The sequence below is a fragment of the Lithobates pipiens genome, unplaced genomic scaffold (assembly GCF_037356315.1).
Source record: "Lithobates pipiens isolate NorthernLeopardFrog02 unplaced genomic scaffold, aLitPip1_a1.2 Scaffold_28, whole genome shotgun sequence".
Taxonomy (NCBI): Eukaryota; Metazoa; Chordata; class Amphibia; order Anura; family Ranidae; genus Lithobates; species Lithobates pipiens.
The window spans coordinates 180,920,120-180,938,098 of NW_027507789.1; the positions used below are offsets into that span (position 1 = coordinate 180,920,120).

The 17,979-nt window shown below is 44.4% G+C and overlaps 1 protein-coding gene across 8 annotated transcripts in view; it reads right to left on the minus strand.

Moving 5' to 3' along the window:
* HDAC5 (histone deacetylase 5) overlaps window positions 1-17,979 on the minus strand; it is a 163,123-nt gene that overhangs the window by 91,386 nt on the left and 53,758 nt on the right. For 7 of the 8 annotated variants that reach the window (XM_077460033.1, XM_077460031.1, XM_077460034.1 and 4 more), the window contains exon 1: window positions 2,164-2,369. In XM_077460033.1, the coding sequence (XP_077316159.1) occupies window positions 2,164-2,317 (154 nt within the window). In that variant the 5' untranslated portion in view covers window positions 2,318-2,369. Of the gene's footprint in view, window positions 1-2,163; window positions 2,370-16,703; window positions 16,876-17,979 lie in introns of those variants that run through there. The other variant, XM_077460038.1, reaches the window with a different exon arrangement.

Here is a 17,979-nt window from a genome sequence, read left to right on the forward strand (position 1 = left end):
TGAATATACCTGTACTCTCTTACTGAATATAGCTGTACTGCCTTACTGAATATACCTGTACTGCCTTACTGAATATAATGTGCAAGTACTGCCTTACTGAATATACCTGTATTGGCTTACTGAATATATCGGCATTGCATTACTGAATATACATTACATGTACTGTCTTACTAAATATACCTGTATTGTCTTACTGAATATATTGTACATGTAGTGCCTTAATGAATGTATGCGTACTGCCTTACTGAACATACCTGTATTGCATTACTTAATATACAGTACATGTACTGCCTTACTGAATATACCCTTATTGACTTACTGAAAATGCATGTACTGCTTTACTGAACATATACATACTGCCTTTTTAAATATACCTGTATTGCCTTACCGAATATACAGTATATGTATTGCCTTACTGAATACACACGTACTGCCTTACTGAATATGCATGTATCATGGTGCCATGTATTAAAGTAAGATATCTTGGAGGTGAGATGGTCCTGATGTCTGTATATAAGGATATGGTCAGAGGTCCTGATGTCTGTATTTTAGAAGGAGGTGAAGGGTCCTGATGTCTGTGCATTAAAATGAGATCAGGGGTCCTGATGTCTGTGTATTAAAAGACGGTGAAGGGGCTCTGATGTTTGTATATAAGAAGAAGGTGAAAGGTCTTTATGTCTGTGTATTGGGAGGTGGTGAGGGGCCCTGGTATCTGTGTATTGGAAGAAGGTGAGAGGTCCTGATGTTTCTGTATTAGGAGGTTAGAGGTCCTGGTGTTTCTATTAGGAGAAAGTGCAAGGTCCTGATGTTTGTGTATTAGAGGAAAGAGAGAAGTCCTGATGTCTGTGTATATGAATGGGGAAAGTAAGTCTTGTTTTTTTGTATATAAGGAGAAGGTGAGAGGTCCTGATCTCTGTGTATTAGAAAGAGAAGGTAAGAGGTCCTGACATCTACGTATTAGGAGGAGCTGAGTTAGTCCTGATATCTGTGTATTAGAAGAAGCTGAGAGGTCCTGATGTCTGTGTATTAGAAGGATAAGGTGAGTAGATCCCGATGACTGTAAATATACAGAAGATGAGAGGCCCTGATGACTGTACATAAGGAGACGGTGAGAGGGTCCTGATCTCTTTGTATTAGAAGGAGGTGAGTAGATCCTGATGTTTGTATATAAGGAGAAGGTGAGGTCCCAATGACTGTACATAAGGAGAAGGTGAGAGGTCCTAATACCTGTATATAAGGAGAAGGTGAGAGGTCCTGATCTCCTTGTATTAGAAGGAGGTGAGTAGATCCCGATGTTTGTATACAAGGAAAGGGTGAAAGGTCCTAATGACCGTATATAAGGAGAAGATGAAAAGTCCTGATGACTGTATATAAAGGAGAAGGTGAGAGGTCCTGAAGACTGTACATAAGGAGAAGGTGAGAGGGTCCTGATCTCATTGTAGTAGGAGGAGGTGAGTAGATCCTGATGTTTGTATATAAGGAGAAGGTGAGAGGGTCCTGATCTCCTACTATTAGAAGGAGGTGAGTAGATCCTGATGTTTGTATATAAGGAGAAGGTGAGAGGGTCCTGATCTCCTTGGATTAGAAGGAGGTGAGTAGATTCTGATGTTTGTATATAAGGAGAAGGTCCTGTTGTCTGTGTATTAGAAGGAGGTGACCAGATGCAAGCCAGTGGCAGCAATGCATTGTGAGGAAGTGGTAGGCATGTGTCCAGACCTCTGTACATGAAGTGGATGAGATAAATGGACATCACGGATGGTACCTGTGTGCCATTCATAGAGAACAATAGAGGCTTTGCTGGGTAAAGTTGACACTAAGGCAGGCAGACTTTTCTCTGTACTGTAGATGTGACAGTAAGCATTGATCAATGAAGAAGAGGGAATCTAAGACTTCATGACAAAGTGCAGCAAGTGAAGGCAGACACAAGGGAGAAGAAGCATTGGGCATGCAGGTGATGTGCAGAGTAGACAAGACCAGGAGGGATGAAGGATGCTGGGGGCACCAAACTCTAAAGAACAGCTATGGGATGGTTGGTACACCACCTGGATGAGGACAACTTTTTTTCCAGGTAAGACGATGCAAGTGCCTACTTATTAGGGATGTCTGTGATTGGATGGGAGACAGAGGGGCTCCCTACGAGTGAAGTCTGGAAAGTCATCTCACCTGCGGTGGGCATGATGTGCCCCTGTGCCCGGCTCAGGAGCTCCAACGCTGGCTCTCGCCCCTTAACACCATCTGCAGAGGACACGCAGGGCTCGGTCTCATAAATAGTCTGCAGCATGTCAGGCAGCGCCAGGGCTCGGGGAAGCAGCAACATTCCCGGACCCCTCTCCGCTGCCAAGCTTACCAGCCGACCTCCCCTCCCCTATCCCCCCCCCACCCCCCCAACAACGCCTGTCCCCGCTTCCCAGCAACTCCGACTACTTTGGCTTCTTCTTTAACAGCGACTCGGCGTAGGCATAGAGCTCGCATAATCCATCGCCAAAAAAAAAAAAAAAAGAAGAAGAAGAAGAGAGGGACGTGGCGGCGAGCCTAGGGGGGTGGCAGAGCCTGGAGGTGGCGAGGAGGTTTTTGTTAGGCCTGTACCCTGCCCTCCCCCTTCTGCCTAGTGAGCGGCGCTGGGATGCAAGTGGAAGGTTCTGCAGTAGAGCGACTGAAATAGAACAGGAGAGGAGGAGTCAGATATAAATAGATGGGAGAGAGAGAACGAGGGAGAGGGAGAAAGGAGAGCGCTGCAGGGGGATAAGGAAGGACTGCTCAGGAATAACACAGCACAAGTGTCACAACAGACACAGACTGGGGGGGGGGACCACAGACATACAAACAGACAAGACCAAGCACAGCGATAACAATAGATCGTCTAGAATACAACGACTACACACACATAGCAGGAACCAAAATATGTCAACGCCGATAAGTCCCAATCTGATTGGTTGCTACGGGTTATCGCACTCTGCACACAGCGTGTGGCCATACATGCTTTGATCGATCCCTCCCAATAGCAATAATCTATCTATAATTGACAAACCCACTATGGCACACAGAGAAGTGGATTTCAATAGTTAGAAATCTATTATAACTTCCGATCGCATCTCTGTTTCCACCGTATAATCGAATCGCAATACGCAAATTTATTAACAGTGCATGCCAATCGATGCAAAAAAAAACGATCAATCATTTTACGCCCTGGCCGATCAACTCTGTTTGCCTGAATCTGATCAAAGCGGAGTTTAAATCGATCAAAAAGGGAAGCTTTGGCTCTTTGATTGTTTGCAGATTTTATACCGTTTGAAATAAATGCACATCAATCGAAAAAAAAAAATCACAGCGCGTATGTCAATTATTGTGCCCCACGAGCGTAATGTAGCTCTAAAACACTCAGCCGCGGAATTCTATGCGGATCAGATGCGATCGGAAAAGCATAGATTTGCATGTCATGAAAAAAAAAAAAAAGGATTATTTGCAATGAAGGCTGTTCACATATATGTGGTGCGAATTTGATCCGGTTAAAAAAAAGGGTCCCGTGTGAGATTAGTGCGGTGCAAATTTCAGCTCCATCGACTTCTATAGGACCGGACTGAAATCGCAGTCCGGTGTTCACATCACTGCGAACGTTTTTTTTTTTTTTGCCTAGACTTTAGAGAAAATAAAATTGCAGATGTGACCACTCCCCTTGCAAATTTGCACTAAATCTGCATGGAAAACGCACATGCTATGCTGAATTCGCACTGTGGAAAAAAATTGCAATGCAAATTCGCACCTTGTACCGCTTTAAATTCACACCCAATTCGCACTGCATCGGTGTGAGACAGAATCAGGCATCTTTAGCCCCATAGACTTGAGTGGATACACCTGAAAACGCGGAAATCAAGTACTTTTGCGCTTTTTTTTCCCGCCGCTGTTTAGCCTGTAAGTATTGATCCCGCCCCCCCCCCCAGTGCTTTTCATTGGCTAAAAAAAAAATGCATAATGCTTGAATACACATGTTAAACACTTAAAATGCGATAAACGCAAAACGGCACGAAAAAAAACGTCAAATACCTGAAAATCACCCAACTCTCCAAAAGCTACATGAGCTGCTTTTACGCATAAATGGGAATTGATGACTTCATAAACTTAACTGGGAACGCCTAAAAAAGCGTGTTTTTAGGCATCTTTATTAGCCTGCAAGAACTGATCTCCTACCCCCTGGTGCTTTCCCTTGGCTAAAACAAAAACGCACCAAGCGCGAATACGCATGTAAAAAACACTTAAAATGCACTTTTAAACCGTTCGTATACACATTTGCAAAACAGCCCGAAAACGCCTAAAAATTGCCCAGCTCGGGTGTGAATGTGGCCTAATCCATATTCAGCCTGATTCACACTGTGACGTGCGACACCGAGCGTCACACATATGCAAATTTTTTAATGCATTGTCATGCTACAAGCATAGGGCAGCCCAGCCCATTCAGTTTAATGGCCTGTCCTATGCATGACGAACGGGGCAAATGAGCTACTGCCCTTTTTTGAGCTTCACGTGTTTTTAACTCCATGTTTATTCCGTTTTTTGTTTTTACGCAAAAAAAGAAAACCCTGCAGCGTTCTGCCTGCCACATCTGGGGTGCCATTAACTATGAATGGCACTGCAAGTGTGACAAGTGTTTTTTGACTCGTTTACAAAATGCTATAGTATGAATGCAGCCTAAGTAATCTTCTAGTGACAGACCCATGTTAAGTCTAAGGCCAGGTAGATATAAACGTATGTGTGTCTGTTTACATCCAATCACCTCAGTTCTGTCTCGTTTAGGCCTTGTTTTGTTTTTTTCAGACCTAGACTAACTTGGAGGTCATCATATTTAAATGGACACTTCTCCGTTAACACATCCACCTGCCCATAGATTAAGATGTGAGGGACATTCCTCCCACTGATCACCAATCTAAGGGACATTCTTCCCAATGATCACCAATGTAAGGGGCATTCTTCCCACTGATCACCAATGTAAGGGACATTCCTCCCACTGATCACCAATGTAAGGGGCATTCTTCCCACTGATCACCAATGTAAGGGGCATTCCTCCCACTGATCACCAATGTAAGGGGCATTCTTCCCACTGATCACCAATGTAAGGGGAATTCTTCCCACTGATCACCAATGTAAGGGGAATTCTTCCCACTGATCACCAATGTAAGGGGCATTCTTCCCACTGACCACCAATGTAAGAGCATTCTTCCCACTGATCATCAATGTAAGGGACATTCTTCCCACTGATCACCAATGTAAGGGGCATTCTTCCCACTGACCACCAATCTAAGGGGCATTCTTCCCACTGATCACCAATCTAAGGGGCATTCTTCCCACTGATCACCAATGTAAGGGGCATTCTTCCCACTGACCATCAATGTAAGGGGCATTCTTGCCACTGACCACCAATCTAAGGGGCATTCTTCCCACTGATCACCAATCTAAGGGGCATTCTACCCACTGATCACCAATGTAAGGGGCATTCTTCCCACTGATCACCAATGTAAGAGCATTATTCCCACTGATCACCAATGTAAGGACTATTCTTCCCATTGGCCATCAATGTAAGGGGCATTCTTCCCAATGATCACCAATGTAAGGGGCATTCTTCCCACTGACCACCAATGTAAGGGGAATTCTGCCCACTGATCACCAATGTAAGGGGCATTCTTCCCACTGACCACCAATGTAAGGGGCATTCTTCCCACTGATCAACAAAGTAAGGGGCATTCTTCCCACTGATCACCAATCTAAGGGGCATTCTTCCCACTGATCACCAGTGTAAGGGACATTTTTCCCACTGATCACCAATGTAAGAGCATTCTTCCCACTGATCACCAATGTAAGGACCATTCTTCCCATTGGCCATCAATGTAAGGGGCATTCTTCCCACTGATCACCAATGTAAGGGGCATTCTTCCCACTGACCACAAATGTAAGGGGAATTCTGCCCACTGATCACCAATGTAAGGGGCATTCTTCCCACTGACCACCAATGTAAGGGGCATTCTTCCCACTGATCAACAAAGTAAGGGGCATTCTTCCCACTGATCACCAATCTAAGGGGCATTCTTCCCACTGATCACCAATGTAAGGGGCATTCTTCCCACTGATCAACAAAGTAAGGGGCATTCTTCCCACTGATCACCAATCTAAGGGGCATTCTTCCCACTGATCACCAATCTAAGGGGCATTCTTCCCTCTGATCAACAAAGTAAGGGGCATTCTTCCCATTGACCACAAATGTAAGGGGCATTCTTCCCACTGACTACCAATGTAAGGGGGACATTCTTCCCACTGATCAACAAAGTAAGGGCCATTCTTCCCACTGACCACCAATGTAAGGGGCATTCTTCCCACTGATGCCTTATGAATTAATCTTCAGCAGAGGTTCCTTATGGCTTAAATATTATTCCAAGGGTCCCCCTAGACTAGTGATGGTGAACCTTGGCACTCCAGATGTTTTGGAACTACATTTCCCATGATGCTCAACAACACTGCAGAGTGGATGAGCATCATGGGAAATGTAGTTCCAAAACATCTGGAGTGCCAAGGTTCGCCATCACTGCCCTAGGGGGAGTAACAAAGTTGACAATGGTTAGTCTGTAATGAAAATTCCCTCCACTTGCAGGTATTCCTTCTCACTGTCTGTTGCATCTTTGTGTAAATGGAAATTTCCCCTAACAGTACACTGTAAGTAAAAACTGACAGAGGCTTTAACCCGATCCAAAAAAAAAAAAATACATCCATAGGAAAAGCAAGGAGCCAGTCCTCAATTCTCTCTGCTATCTCTCTCATTTTCATGATTTAAATGACTTTAGAGCAGGATTTCAGGTTATCACCCACTGTTCCTCCTCTGTTTACTTCCAATCCCACCCCGCTAAAAATAAGGCATATCTGTTCTTGTTGCCCTTTAATCCTGTTACTGTATATAAGGCCTTAATAATGCCGTAAGCACCAAACAGGTCTATTTATACCATCCGGAGAAAATTCAGACGAGAGCCTAGGTAAGAGCCGGGGAGCGACTCTGCACAGTGTCATTAAGATGTCACTCCGAATTCCCCACACAAATAGCAAGATGTGCTTATTATTAGACACAGCGCGGGTATATATAGCCCAGACTTCATTCCAAAAACATGTCATTAAAATAATGCCTGACCTGTGCCAGCACTTCTCAGGCAGGGTGATCAGATATGAAAGGAGGAGATAGAGGTGACAGGGATGGCAAGAAAATGCCCCACGCACCATCCACCCCGGGAAGCAGTGCAAATAATCCGGCCCCAACGCTGGCACTACCAATTGCGATTGCAAAACATCTCTATTAACTTAAATGGGTTGCATTTGACAGGTAAGCAGTGCCAGGGGGGTACAATTCCTGTCACAGCATCGCGGCATGTGTACACCCCCAGCCATTGGCTCTGCAGCCAATGGGGCTGTAAATCCGGGTCTCAACCGCAGGCTTTTTTTTTTTTTAAAAACAATATTTTTTTACTTTTTGCTGTAATAAATATCCCCAAAAATGTTTTTAAAAATCAAATTTCCTCATCAGTTTTGGCTAATATATATTCTTCTACATATTTTTTGAAGGTATATTGATTGGTTTGCGCAAAAGTTATAGCGTCTACAAACTATGGGATAGAGTTGTGGCTTTTTTATTAGTATTATTTTTTTTTTTTACTAGTAATGGCGGTGATCAGTGATTTTTAGCGGTACTGTGACATTGCGGCGGACAGATCGGACACTTCTGACACAATTTTGGGACCACTGACATTTACACAGCGATCAGAGGTATAAAAATGCACTGATTACTGTGTAAATGTCACTGGCAGGGAAGGTGTTAATACTAGGGGGCGATCAAGGGGTTAAATGTTTGTGTTTCTAACTGTGGGGGGGGGGGGGGGACTGACTAGAGGAGGAGACATATTGTTGTTCCTAGCTAGTAGGAACACACGATCTGTCTCCTCTCCACACAGATCAGGGATTTGTGTGTTTACACACACACACACGTCTCTGTTTTGGCTCTCGTGCCCATCAGTCATCGTGACCGCCGGCCACACGCATCGGTTCCCCCGCCATGCAGCGGGCGCACGCCTGCCTGCTATAGGCATTTAAAGGGCCAGCGTACAGCTACAATGGTTCGCAAGATTGTGCCGACCTGCCGCGGTATAATGGCGGTGGCTGGTCGGCCATCGGTTATTATTTGCTTAACTCCTCCTGCTGTTTGCTGAGAAGTATGGTGGCAAGGTTCTGCCTGCATGGCATAGAAAAGCACAGAGACCCAGTGATGACATCACCAGCCTAAGATAGAGTATGAAATGTGATTAGCATGTTGATGAGCGGGGAATGAAGAACTAGGAAAGGCAAAATTTAAGCAGCTAAAACTTCAGCTTTGAGCCTAGGTTCACATTTGTGCGATGCGGGAACCAGCGCGATTACAGCGCCGATTCCCGCATCACATCTCTCCCGCAGGCAGTTCACACTACCCTCTGTGAACCACTGTGGAGGTAAATACAAAGTTAATGACACCCCCAGATTGGTTCACAGATCGCTGTGCTGTGATTGGACACAGCATAAGCCAATCAGCGGGTCGCCACCCGCGATCATTCAGAGGAAAAACAGAACGGTGGTCTGCGAGGGAGGAAAATGGAGAACTTGTGTTTTCCTCCGGTCACAGCACCCCCCCCCCCCCCACACACACACCCAATTAGAAAGCACTCCCTAGGAGCACACTTGACCCTTTGATCGCCCCTGATGTTAACCCCTTCCCTGCCAGTGCCATTTATACAGGGACAGTGCTATTTTTTTTTAGCACTGATCACTGTATTGGTGTCACTGGACCCCAAAAAGTGTCAAGTTGTCCGCCGCCATGTCGATTTCCTGCTAAAAATCGCTGATCGCCGCCATTACCAGTAAAAACAATTAATTATTTTTTTTAACAGTCCATAAAGACATGCCATAGTTTGTAGACGCTGTAACTTCTGCGCAAACCAATCAATATACACTTATTGCAATTTTTTTTTTTTTTTTTACCAAAAACATGTAGCAGAATACATAGGGAAGGAGGGCGTGTAACCGCGTCAGGAAGGTCGGACAATGGTAAACCTCATCACCAGTTTAGAAGCCACAGGTGCTGGCAATGCATGTAGCAATAAATAGGACGTATTTATACAGTCTATAAACTGTATACAGTCTATGCTTAGTGTACCATATTTCAATGATTTGTATTCTCCTTGTTGGTGCACAATAAAACTTTAAATGAATAAAAAAATAAAATAAAATAAAAAGTAAAAAATGTCTTTATCAGACAATTTATGAAAAAAATAAAAAATAAAAAAATCCCAATTTATTTTTTACTTTCTCCTATAACACATATCCAATAAAAATTTAAAAAAAATCGAATTTCTTCATCAGTTTAGGTCAATATGTATTCTGCTATAAATAGGACATATTTCTGGACAGCTGCAAAAAAATTGCCTTTTATTCAAAAAAACACAAGATCAAAAATACATGCCAAAGCAAAGCAAACAGAAAATCTGACCTGTTTTACACTACATACAGGGCTTACTCGTAGCTGTATAGCTTACTCAAGTGATCACTGCATGTAGTGTGAAACGCGTCAGTTTTCTGTCCACTTTGCTGTGGCATGTATTTTTGATCCTATGTTTTTTTTTTATAAAAGGCAATTTATTTGGAGTGGAGCTGTCCAGAAATATTTCCTATTTATAGCAAAATGCATATTGACCTAAACTGATGAAAAAATTAGATTTTTAATTTTTTTTATTGGATATGTGTTATAGCAGAAAGTAAAAAAATTGGGATTTTTTTTATAAATTGTCCGATAAACAAATTAGATTTTTTGAAATTTTTTTTTTTTTTATTCATTTAAAGTTTTATTGTGTGCACCAACAAGGACAATGCAAATCATTGAAATATGGTACAATAAGCATAGATTGTTACACAAACCAATAGTAGAGTAGGACCGTGTATTAGGTACAGAGGGAATAGGATGAAGTCAATCGGCAACAAAGAAACTACATTAGTCTGAATTAAAATACAACAGCGTAAAACCCTAAAATCGCCCAGAGGCTGGTGTACACGAGCAGATTTTCAATAGAAGGAAGAAGGCATTACATCACAGAATTTTCTTTTTAATTTTTTTATTGGATGTATTTTATAGCAAAAAGTAAAAAATATTGTTTTTTTTTTTTTGAAAATTGTCTGTCTTTTTTTGTTTATAGCTCAAAAAATAAATACCGCAGAGGTGATCAAATAGCACCAAAGGAAAGCTCTATTTGTGGAAAAAAAAGGATGTCAATTTTATTTGGGTACAACGTCACATAACTGCGCAAAGGTCAGTTAAAGTAACGCAGTGCCGTATCGCAAAAAATAGCCTGGTCGGGAAGGGGGTAAAACCTTCCAGGGCTGAAGTGGTTAAAAAGAGGCCACAGTCTACTTTGATTGTAAAAAAAAAAAAAAAAGCAGCCACAGTCTGAACAGAAAAGCCTGTCCCCTTCCAGCATGCTGCAGAGAAGGATCCTTGTTCTCAGTGTGGAAGGAAGCAGTAGTCTCTTTGCAGAGGTCCAGCTTGCCTCCTGATGAGTCGCATCTAAGGCTCTACAATCAGCAAAGTGCAATCTCCCTGATGAATGAAGAAGAGTTCCAGCTCTGACTTGCAGGGGGCATGCTGCTGAGAGACCACTGCTTCCACACAGAGAACGAGGGTCCTTTTAAACAGCATGCTGGCAGAGGACAGGCTTTTCTACTCAGGAATGCACAATTGGGCTTTAGGTACTGTTATTTAATATTTCCAAATAAATAACACAGGGTCCACTCCAGAGCAGAATAAACTGGAGGAAAAAGTCACACGCTAATAGAAGTATATTGCTTCTTCAGGGTCCCTTAGACAAAACTCTATCCAAGGTCAGGCCTAAAATTAAATATTATCATCCAGAGATAATAAAGCTATGCACGCTGGAGGTCACCAATGCATGTCCTATAACAATGCCATGTCATTAAAGCAAAGAGACGCCAATCCCAACACTGCAAGAATGGACCCGCTATGCATTTTGCTTATTCAATGACTACTGCTTTGACCCATGATGGTATATGCCTTTTAAAGGGTTAGTCCAGCCAAAACTGCCCCCCCACCCACTCAGTTTTGCTGAAACAAGAAAATAAAAGGGGCATACGACCCCCTCCCATTCCTCCCATGTGGCAGGACTGAAGATAGGTGATCGACAGTATAAGAAAAATACTTCTCAATCCAATTAAATTCCATATCTGGCTTTTACGTCTCCTTTGTTTGCTTAGACTATGAGTAAGCCTGTAATTTGTGTGAAATGCATTGGAAACAGGGTCACGCCAGATGGGGAAGAATATGTCTGAATGACCTAACTTGCCTGATACTTTGCTCACTTACACTATGCGTAAGCCTGCATCATGGGCGAAACATGTTAGGGTGGAGACATTTTCGATAGGAAGGATATGTCTGAGTGACCTAACTTGCCTGATCCTCTTCTCACTTACACTATGCGTAAGCCTGCATCGTGGGCAAAACATGTTAGGGTGGAGACATTTTCCATAGGAAGGATATGTCTGAGTGACCTAGCCTGCCTGGACCTTTGCTCACTTAGACTATGAGTAAGCCTGCCTTGTGGGCAAAACATGTTAGGGCGGAGACATTTTAGATAAGAAGATATGTCTGAGTGACCTAGCCTGCCTGATCTTTTGCTCACTTACACTATGCGTAAGCCTGCATCATGAGTGAAACATGTTAGAGTGGAGACATTTTCGATAGGAAGGATATGTCTGAGTGACCTAGCCTGCCTGATCCTTTGCTCACTTACACTATGCGTAAGCCTGCATCATGGGCGAAACATGTTAGGGTGGAGACATTTTCGATAGGAAGGATATGTCTGAGTGACCTAACTTGCCTGATCCTTTTCTCACTTACACTATGCGTAAGCCTGCATCGTGGGCAAAACATGTTAGGGTGGAGACATTTTCCATAGGAAGGATATGTCTGAGTGACCTAGCCTGCCTGGACCTTTGCTCACTTAGACTATGAGTAAGCCTGCCTTGTGGGCGAAACATGTCAGGGCGGAGACATTTTAGATAAGAAGATATGTCTGAGTGACCTAGCCTGCCTGATCCTTTGCTCACTTACACTATGCGTAAGCCTGCATCATGAGCGAAACATGTTTGGGTGGAGACATTTTTGATAGGAAGGATATGTCTGAGTGACCTAACTTGCCTGATCCTTTTCTCACTTACACTATGCGTAAGCCTGCATCGTGGGCAAAACATGTTAGGGTGGAGACATTTTCCATAGGAAGGATATGCCTGAGTGACCTAGCCTGCCTGGACCTTTGCTCACTTAGACTATGAGTAAGCCTGCCTTGTGGGCGAAACATGATAGGGCGGAGACATTTTAGATAAGAAGATTTGTCTGAGATTGACCTAGCTTGCCTAATCCTTTGCTCACTTAGACTATGAGTAGGCCAGCATCATGAGCGAAACATGTTAGGGTGGAGACATTTTCGATAGGAAGGATATGTCTGAGTGACCTAGCCTGCCTGATCCTTTGCTCACTTACACTATGCGTAAGCCTGCATCATGGGCGAAACATGTTTGGGTGGAGACATTTTTGATAGGAAGGATATGTCTGAATGACCTAACCTGCCTGATCCTTTGCTCACTTAGACTATGAGTAAGCCTGCCTTGTGGGCGAAACATGATAGGGCGGAGACATTTTAGATAAGAAGATTTGTCTGAGATTGACCTAGCTTGCCTAATCCTTTGCTCACTTAGACTATGAGTAGGCCAGCATCATGAGCGAAACATGTTAGAGTGGAGACATTTTAGAAAGGAAGATATGTCTGAGTGACCTAGCTTGCCTGATCCTTTGCTCATTTAGACTTATGCCTTGTACACACGGTCGGACATTTCGACAACAAAATACATCAAATTTTTTACAATGGATTTTGTGCCACACTTGTCTTGCATACACACGGTCGGACAAAGTTGTCGGAAAATCCGATCGTTCTTAATGAGGTGACGCACAACACGTACGTCGGGACTATAAACGGGCCAGTAGCCAATAGCTTTAGTCTCGTAATTTATTCTGAGCATGCGTGGCACTTTGTCCGTCAGAATTGTGTACACAAAATCGGAATTTAAATGGTCAGGTTTTGTTGTTTGAAAATTTTAGATCCTGCTCTCAAACTTTGTGTGTTGGAAATTCCGACGGAAAAAGTCAGATGGAGCTCACACATAATCGGATTTTCCAACAACACGATCTGATCGCACATTTTCCGTCGGAAATTCCAACCGTGTGTACAGGGCAGAAGAGTAAGCCTGCATCATGGGTGAAACATGTTAGGGTGGAGACATTTTTGATAGGAAGGATATGTCTGAGTGACCTAGCCTGCCTGATCCTTTGCTCACTTAGACTATGAGTAAGCCTGCCTTGTGGGCGCAACATGTTAGGGTGGAGCCCCTGGGAGACAGCCTTCTGCTGCTCTCGCCTTTTACATATGCGCTTGGGACCAACGTGTGTGTTCACCTTTGCATATGTGCATGGGGGAATGAAGCACTTTAAAAATGCTTGTTTATTTATTTATTTATTTTATTTTCACACTGTTTCTTTAATATTTTTTTTTATCACTTTTATTGCTGTCACAAGGAATGTATACATATTTTGTGACAGCAATAGGCAGTGAAAGGTACTCTTTATAGAGACATCCAGTTTCTATTACCTCAGATGTCTCCTCTGCCCTTAAAGGCATCTGATCACACCAAGATCGGTATGATCAGATGCTTTCAATATTTAAAAATGGGTGCTGTTTACACATGGGAAAACCGGAAGTGACAAACATGCTTATTGTTTCCGGTTTCCTATACCATAGAGCTTATTGGGGACCTTCTGGTCCTCGACAAGCTCTATGGCAAGCTGGTAGAACCACTGGCTTTCATTCCAAGCTCACCGGTTGGACGGTAGAGTCTGGAGAGGCCATGGCGAGTGGTGGGGGGACCCCTTCCGCCACCTGTAAAGGCCAAAAGTTGCTTGTACTTGCAGGTATAACCACTTAAAGTCAAATGGCATACAGGTACATTATTTGATAAGTGGATCCCTCAATTAGAGTGATTGATCTACACTCTTTCCAGTGGCTAGCTGCCATAGCTTTCTTCCCATGGGGGGGGCCTTGGGAAAACCAAGCCCCAAAAGTCTCACCTCCCACTCTGCTGTGGAATGTCCTTGCCTCGGCTCCCAGGGATCCTAGAAGGGGATCCCCCTGGTGCCCTGCTTTCCCTCAGCAGGGGGTGACAGCAACTATCATGTAGACAAAAACTCACCCAAGCTCTACCGCATGTTTATAGGATGATGAGCTGAATAACGGTGCTCAGGCCATTGCGTCCCATACACCAAAATTGGAAAAAGAATGCCGGCAACTCGATTGCTACTTCTTAAATCTTTATTGAGCACAAACAGCAGTGTGACATCAAAACGCTAACATGTTTTGGCAAAAGCCTTCCTCATAGCATGATGAGCCTATGAGAAAGGCTTTTGCCGAAACATGTTAGCATTTTGATGTCGCACTGCTGTTTGTGCTCAGTAAAGATTTAAGAAGAAGTAATCGAGTTGCCGGCATTCTTTTTGCAATTTTGACAGCAACTATCAGCCTGACTTTCGTTCCTTCTCTCTTCTTTTTGGAGCCCTGCACCCTTCTTCCTCCCTGGCTTTTAGAGGAGCTCCTTACCTTCTCCCAGGAGAAAGCACCATTAAAGGGGAGCTACTCTGCCCTACCTGCTTACATGCAGACCCCTGACAATAAACTGGGAGACATTCGCACCCTTTCTGTGCATGTGCGTGACCCTATGATTTGCCTTCTGGGATGAGTGACATAGAAACCCCAGGGGGAATTTTGCATGACAGAAACGCTGCACCTACGTGAGAATGATGAACCTGAACCAGGGCTGGACTGGGACAGAAATTTGTCCCTGGACTTCATCCAGACCGGCCCACTTACATTTTGAGTGTCCCATCAGCACTCCCTTACATCAGAGTGTCCCATCACCAGCCTCCTTAAAACAGAGTGTCCCATCAGCACCCCTTACATCAGAGTGTCCCATGAGCACCCCCTTACATCAGAGTGTCCCATCAGCACCCCTTACATCAGAGTGTCCCATGAGCACCCCCTTACATCAGAGTGTCCCATCAGCACCCCTTACATCAGAGTGTCCCATTACCAGCCCCCTTACATCAGAGTGTCCCATCAGCACCCCTTACATCAGAGTGTCCCATTATCAGCCCCCTTACATCAGAGTGTCCCATTACCAGCACCGCTTACATCAGAGTGTACCATTACCAGCCCCCTTACATCAGAGTGTCCCATCAGCACCCCCTTACATCAGAGTGTCCCATCAGCACCCCTTACATCAGAGTGTCCCATGAGCACCCCCTTACATCAGAGTGTCCCATCAGCACCCCTTACATCAGAGTGTCCCATTACCAGCCCCCTTACATCAGAGTGTCCCATCAGCACCCCTTACATCAGAGTGTCCCATTACCAGCCCCCTTACATCAGAGTATTCCATCAGCACCCCTTACATCAGAGTGTCCAATTACCAGCCCCCTTACATCAGAGTGTCCCATCAGCACCCCCTAACATCAGAGTGTCCCATCACCAGCCCCCTTACATCAGAGTGTCCCATCAGCACCCCTTACATCAGAGTGTCCCATCAGCACCCCCTTGCATCAGAGTGTCCCATAAGCACCCGTTACATTAGAGTGTCCCATTACCAGCCCCCTTACATCAGAGTTTCCCATCAGCACCCCCTTGCATCAGAGTGTCCCATAAGCATCCCTTACATCAGAGTGTCCCATTACCAGCCCCCTTAAATCAGAGTGTCCCATAAGCACCCCCTTACATCAGAGTGTCCCATCAGCACCTCCTTACATCAGAGTGTCCCATCAGCACCCCCTTGCATCAGAGTGTCCCATAAGCACCCCTTACATCAGAGTGTCCCATTACCAGCCCCCTTACATCAGAGTGTCCCATAAGCACCCCCTTACATCAGAGTTTCCCATCAGCACCCCCTTACATCAGAGTGTCCCATCAGCACCTCCTTACATCAGAGTGTCCCACCAGCACCCCTTACATCAGAGTGTCCTGTCAGCACCCCCTTGCATCAGAGTGTCCCATAAGCACCCCTTACATCAGAGTGTCCCATTACCAGCCCCCTTACATCAGAGTGTCCCATAAGCACCCCCTTACATCAGAGTGTCCCATTACCAGCCCCCTTACATCAGAGTGTCCCATCAGCACCCCCTTACATCAGAGTGTCCCATCAGCACCCCCTTACATCAAAGTGTCTCATCAGCACCCCCTTGCATCAGAGTGTCCCATGAGCAGCCCCCTTACATCAGAGTGGCCCACTGAGCCATCGGCCCACCGGGAGACTCCCGGTAGTCCCAATGGCCAGTACATGCCTGACCTGAACTTTAGGAAAGCTGCAGTGTGATTTTTCTGCAGAATAAACTGAGCTGTCAGGTGGGAATGCAATGGGTCTACTGGCAAGATCAAAAGATAATAAAACTATGTGACATAAGTCTCTTTTGGTCACCAGTCTTTGGACCTCAATGAGGCCTTCAAGACAAAATCCCCCCCACTACAAGTATTTTTTGACCGATCACTCACCAGATTGGCTAGGAAGGTTCATCCTGATGTCCAAAGGCTGGACAGACATGAAGAGGGGACTAAGACCCCCTTCCTGGATCTCCAAAGCCCAGGACTTGACTGACAGGCCGGGGCAAAGATGGCGCTTCCAGGAGGCTCAGTTCTCCATACACATCCCTCGGCTGGCGCTGCCCTGCAATGAGAAGAAGAGACAGGAGCTGCGATCAGCAATCCCCTCTTTGAATGTCTTCACGGTAAAAAGTTGAAAGAAAACATCAGTGATTTGTAAGCAGATCATGCAACGAACGAGCACCAGTAATTATCCCCCTTGGGTGCAAGGTCGACATCTTCAGAATGAATTACACAGATGCTTTATAAGAGAAAAGAACTCACTGAGGACTGATATAAGGGGGACCGCAAGGTATAGGAAATAAAGGGACTGCATGTGTGGAGTTATTATTTAAAAATACCTTAAAGCTGAACTCTAGGGAGATAGAAAAGATACAAAATAACACAGCTCTGTAATCATTATGACATCATTACGGCCCCGTCATCCATTTAATCACATTTGTTCAAAGAAAAAGCGGATTCAGCTCACATCAGTTCTCTATTCAGTCCAGTTTTTTATCCATTTTTACATCAGTATTTTTTTTCTTTTTTTTCTTTACATAATTAAAAAATAATGTTAGGTTACATTCAAAAAATACATTTAATGATGTCTTAATGAGTATAGAGCTGTATACGTTTGTGTCTTTTACATCTGCCTTAAGCTTAGCTTTAAAGCAGAACTCCAGGTTAATTGAACACTTTTTTTCCCAAGTGAACAACATACTTTAAATAGCCAATCAATAACCAGCGATCTGCTGATGCTGGCACTGCCACGGCGTAGCCTTTACTTCCTGTGGAGGGCCAACAATGCTGCTCATATTCCGCAGTATTGTTGCCTCTCTGATCGGCATCTCCTAATCCCATACAGCGGTGACATTATCATAGACCAGGCGTCTCCAAAATTTCTCAGCAAAGGGCCAGTTCAGACTTTGAGGGGCCCAGACTGTGGCCAGTGTAAGTAGAAAATGCCCTGACATAAATCGAAGTAAATAATTCCCCATTGTTGGAATCATGGGAAGGAATAGTGCTCCATCATTGGTGTCAGTAGGAGGAATAGTGCCCCATCATTGGTGTCAATAGTAAGAATAGGGCCCCATCATTGGTGTCAGTAGGAGGAATAGTGCCCCATCATTGGTGCCAGTGGGAGGAATAGTGCCCCATCATTGGTGTCAGTGGGAGGAATAGTGCC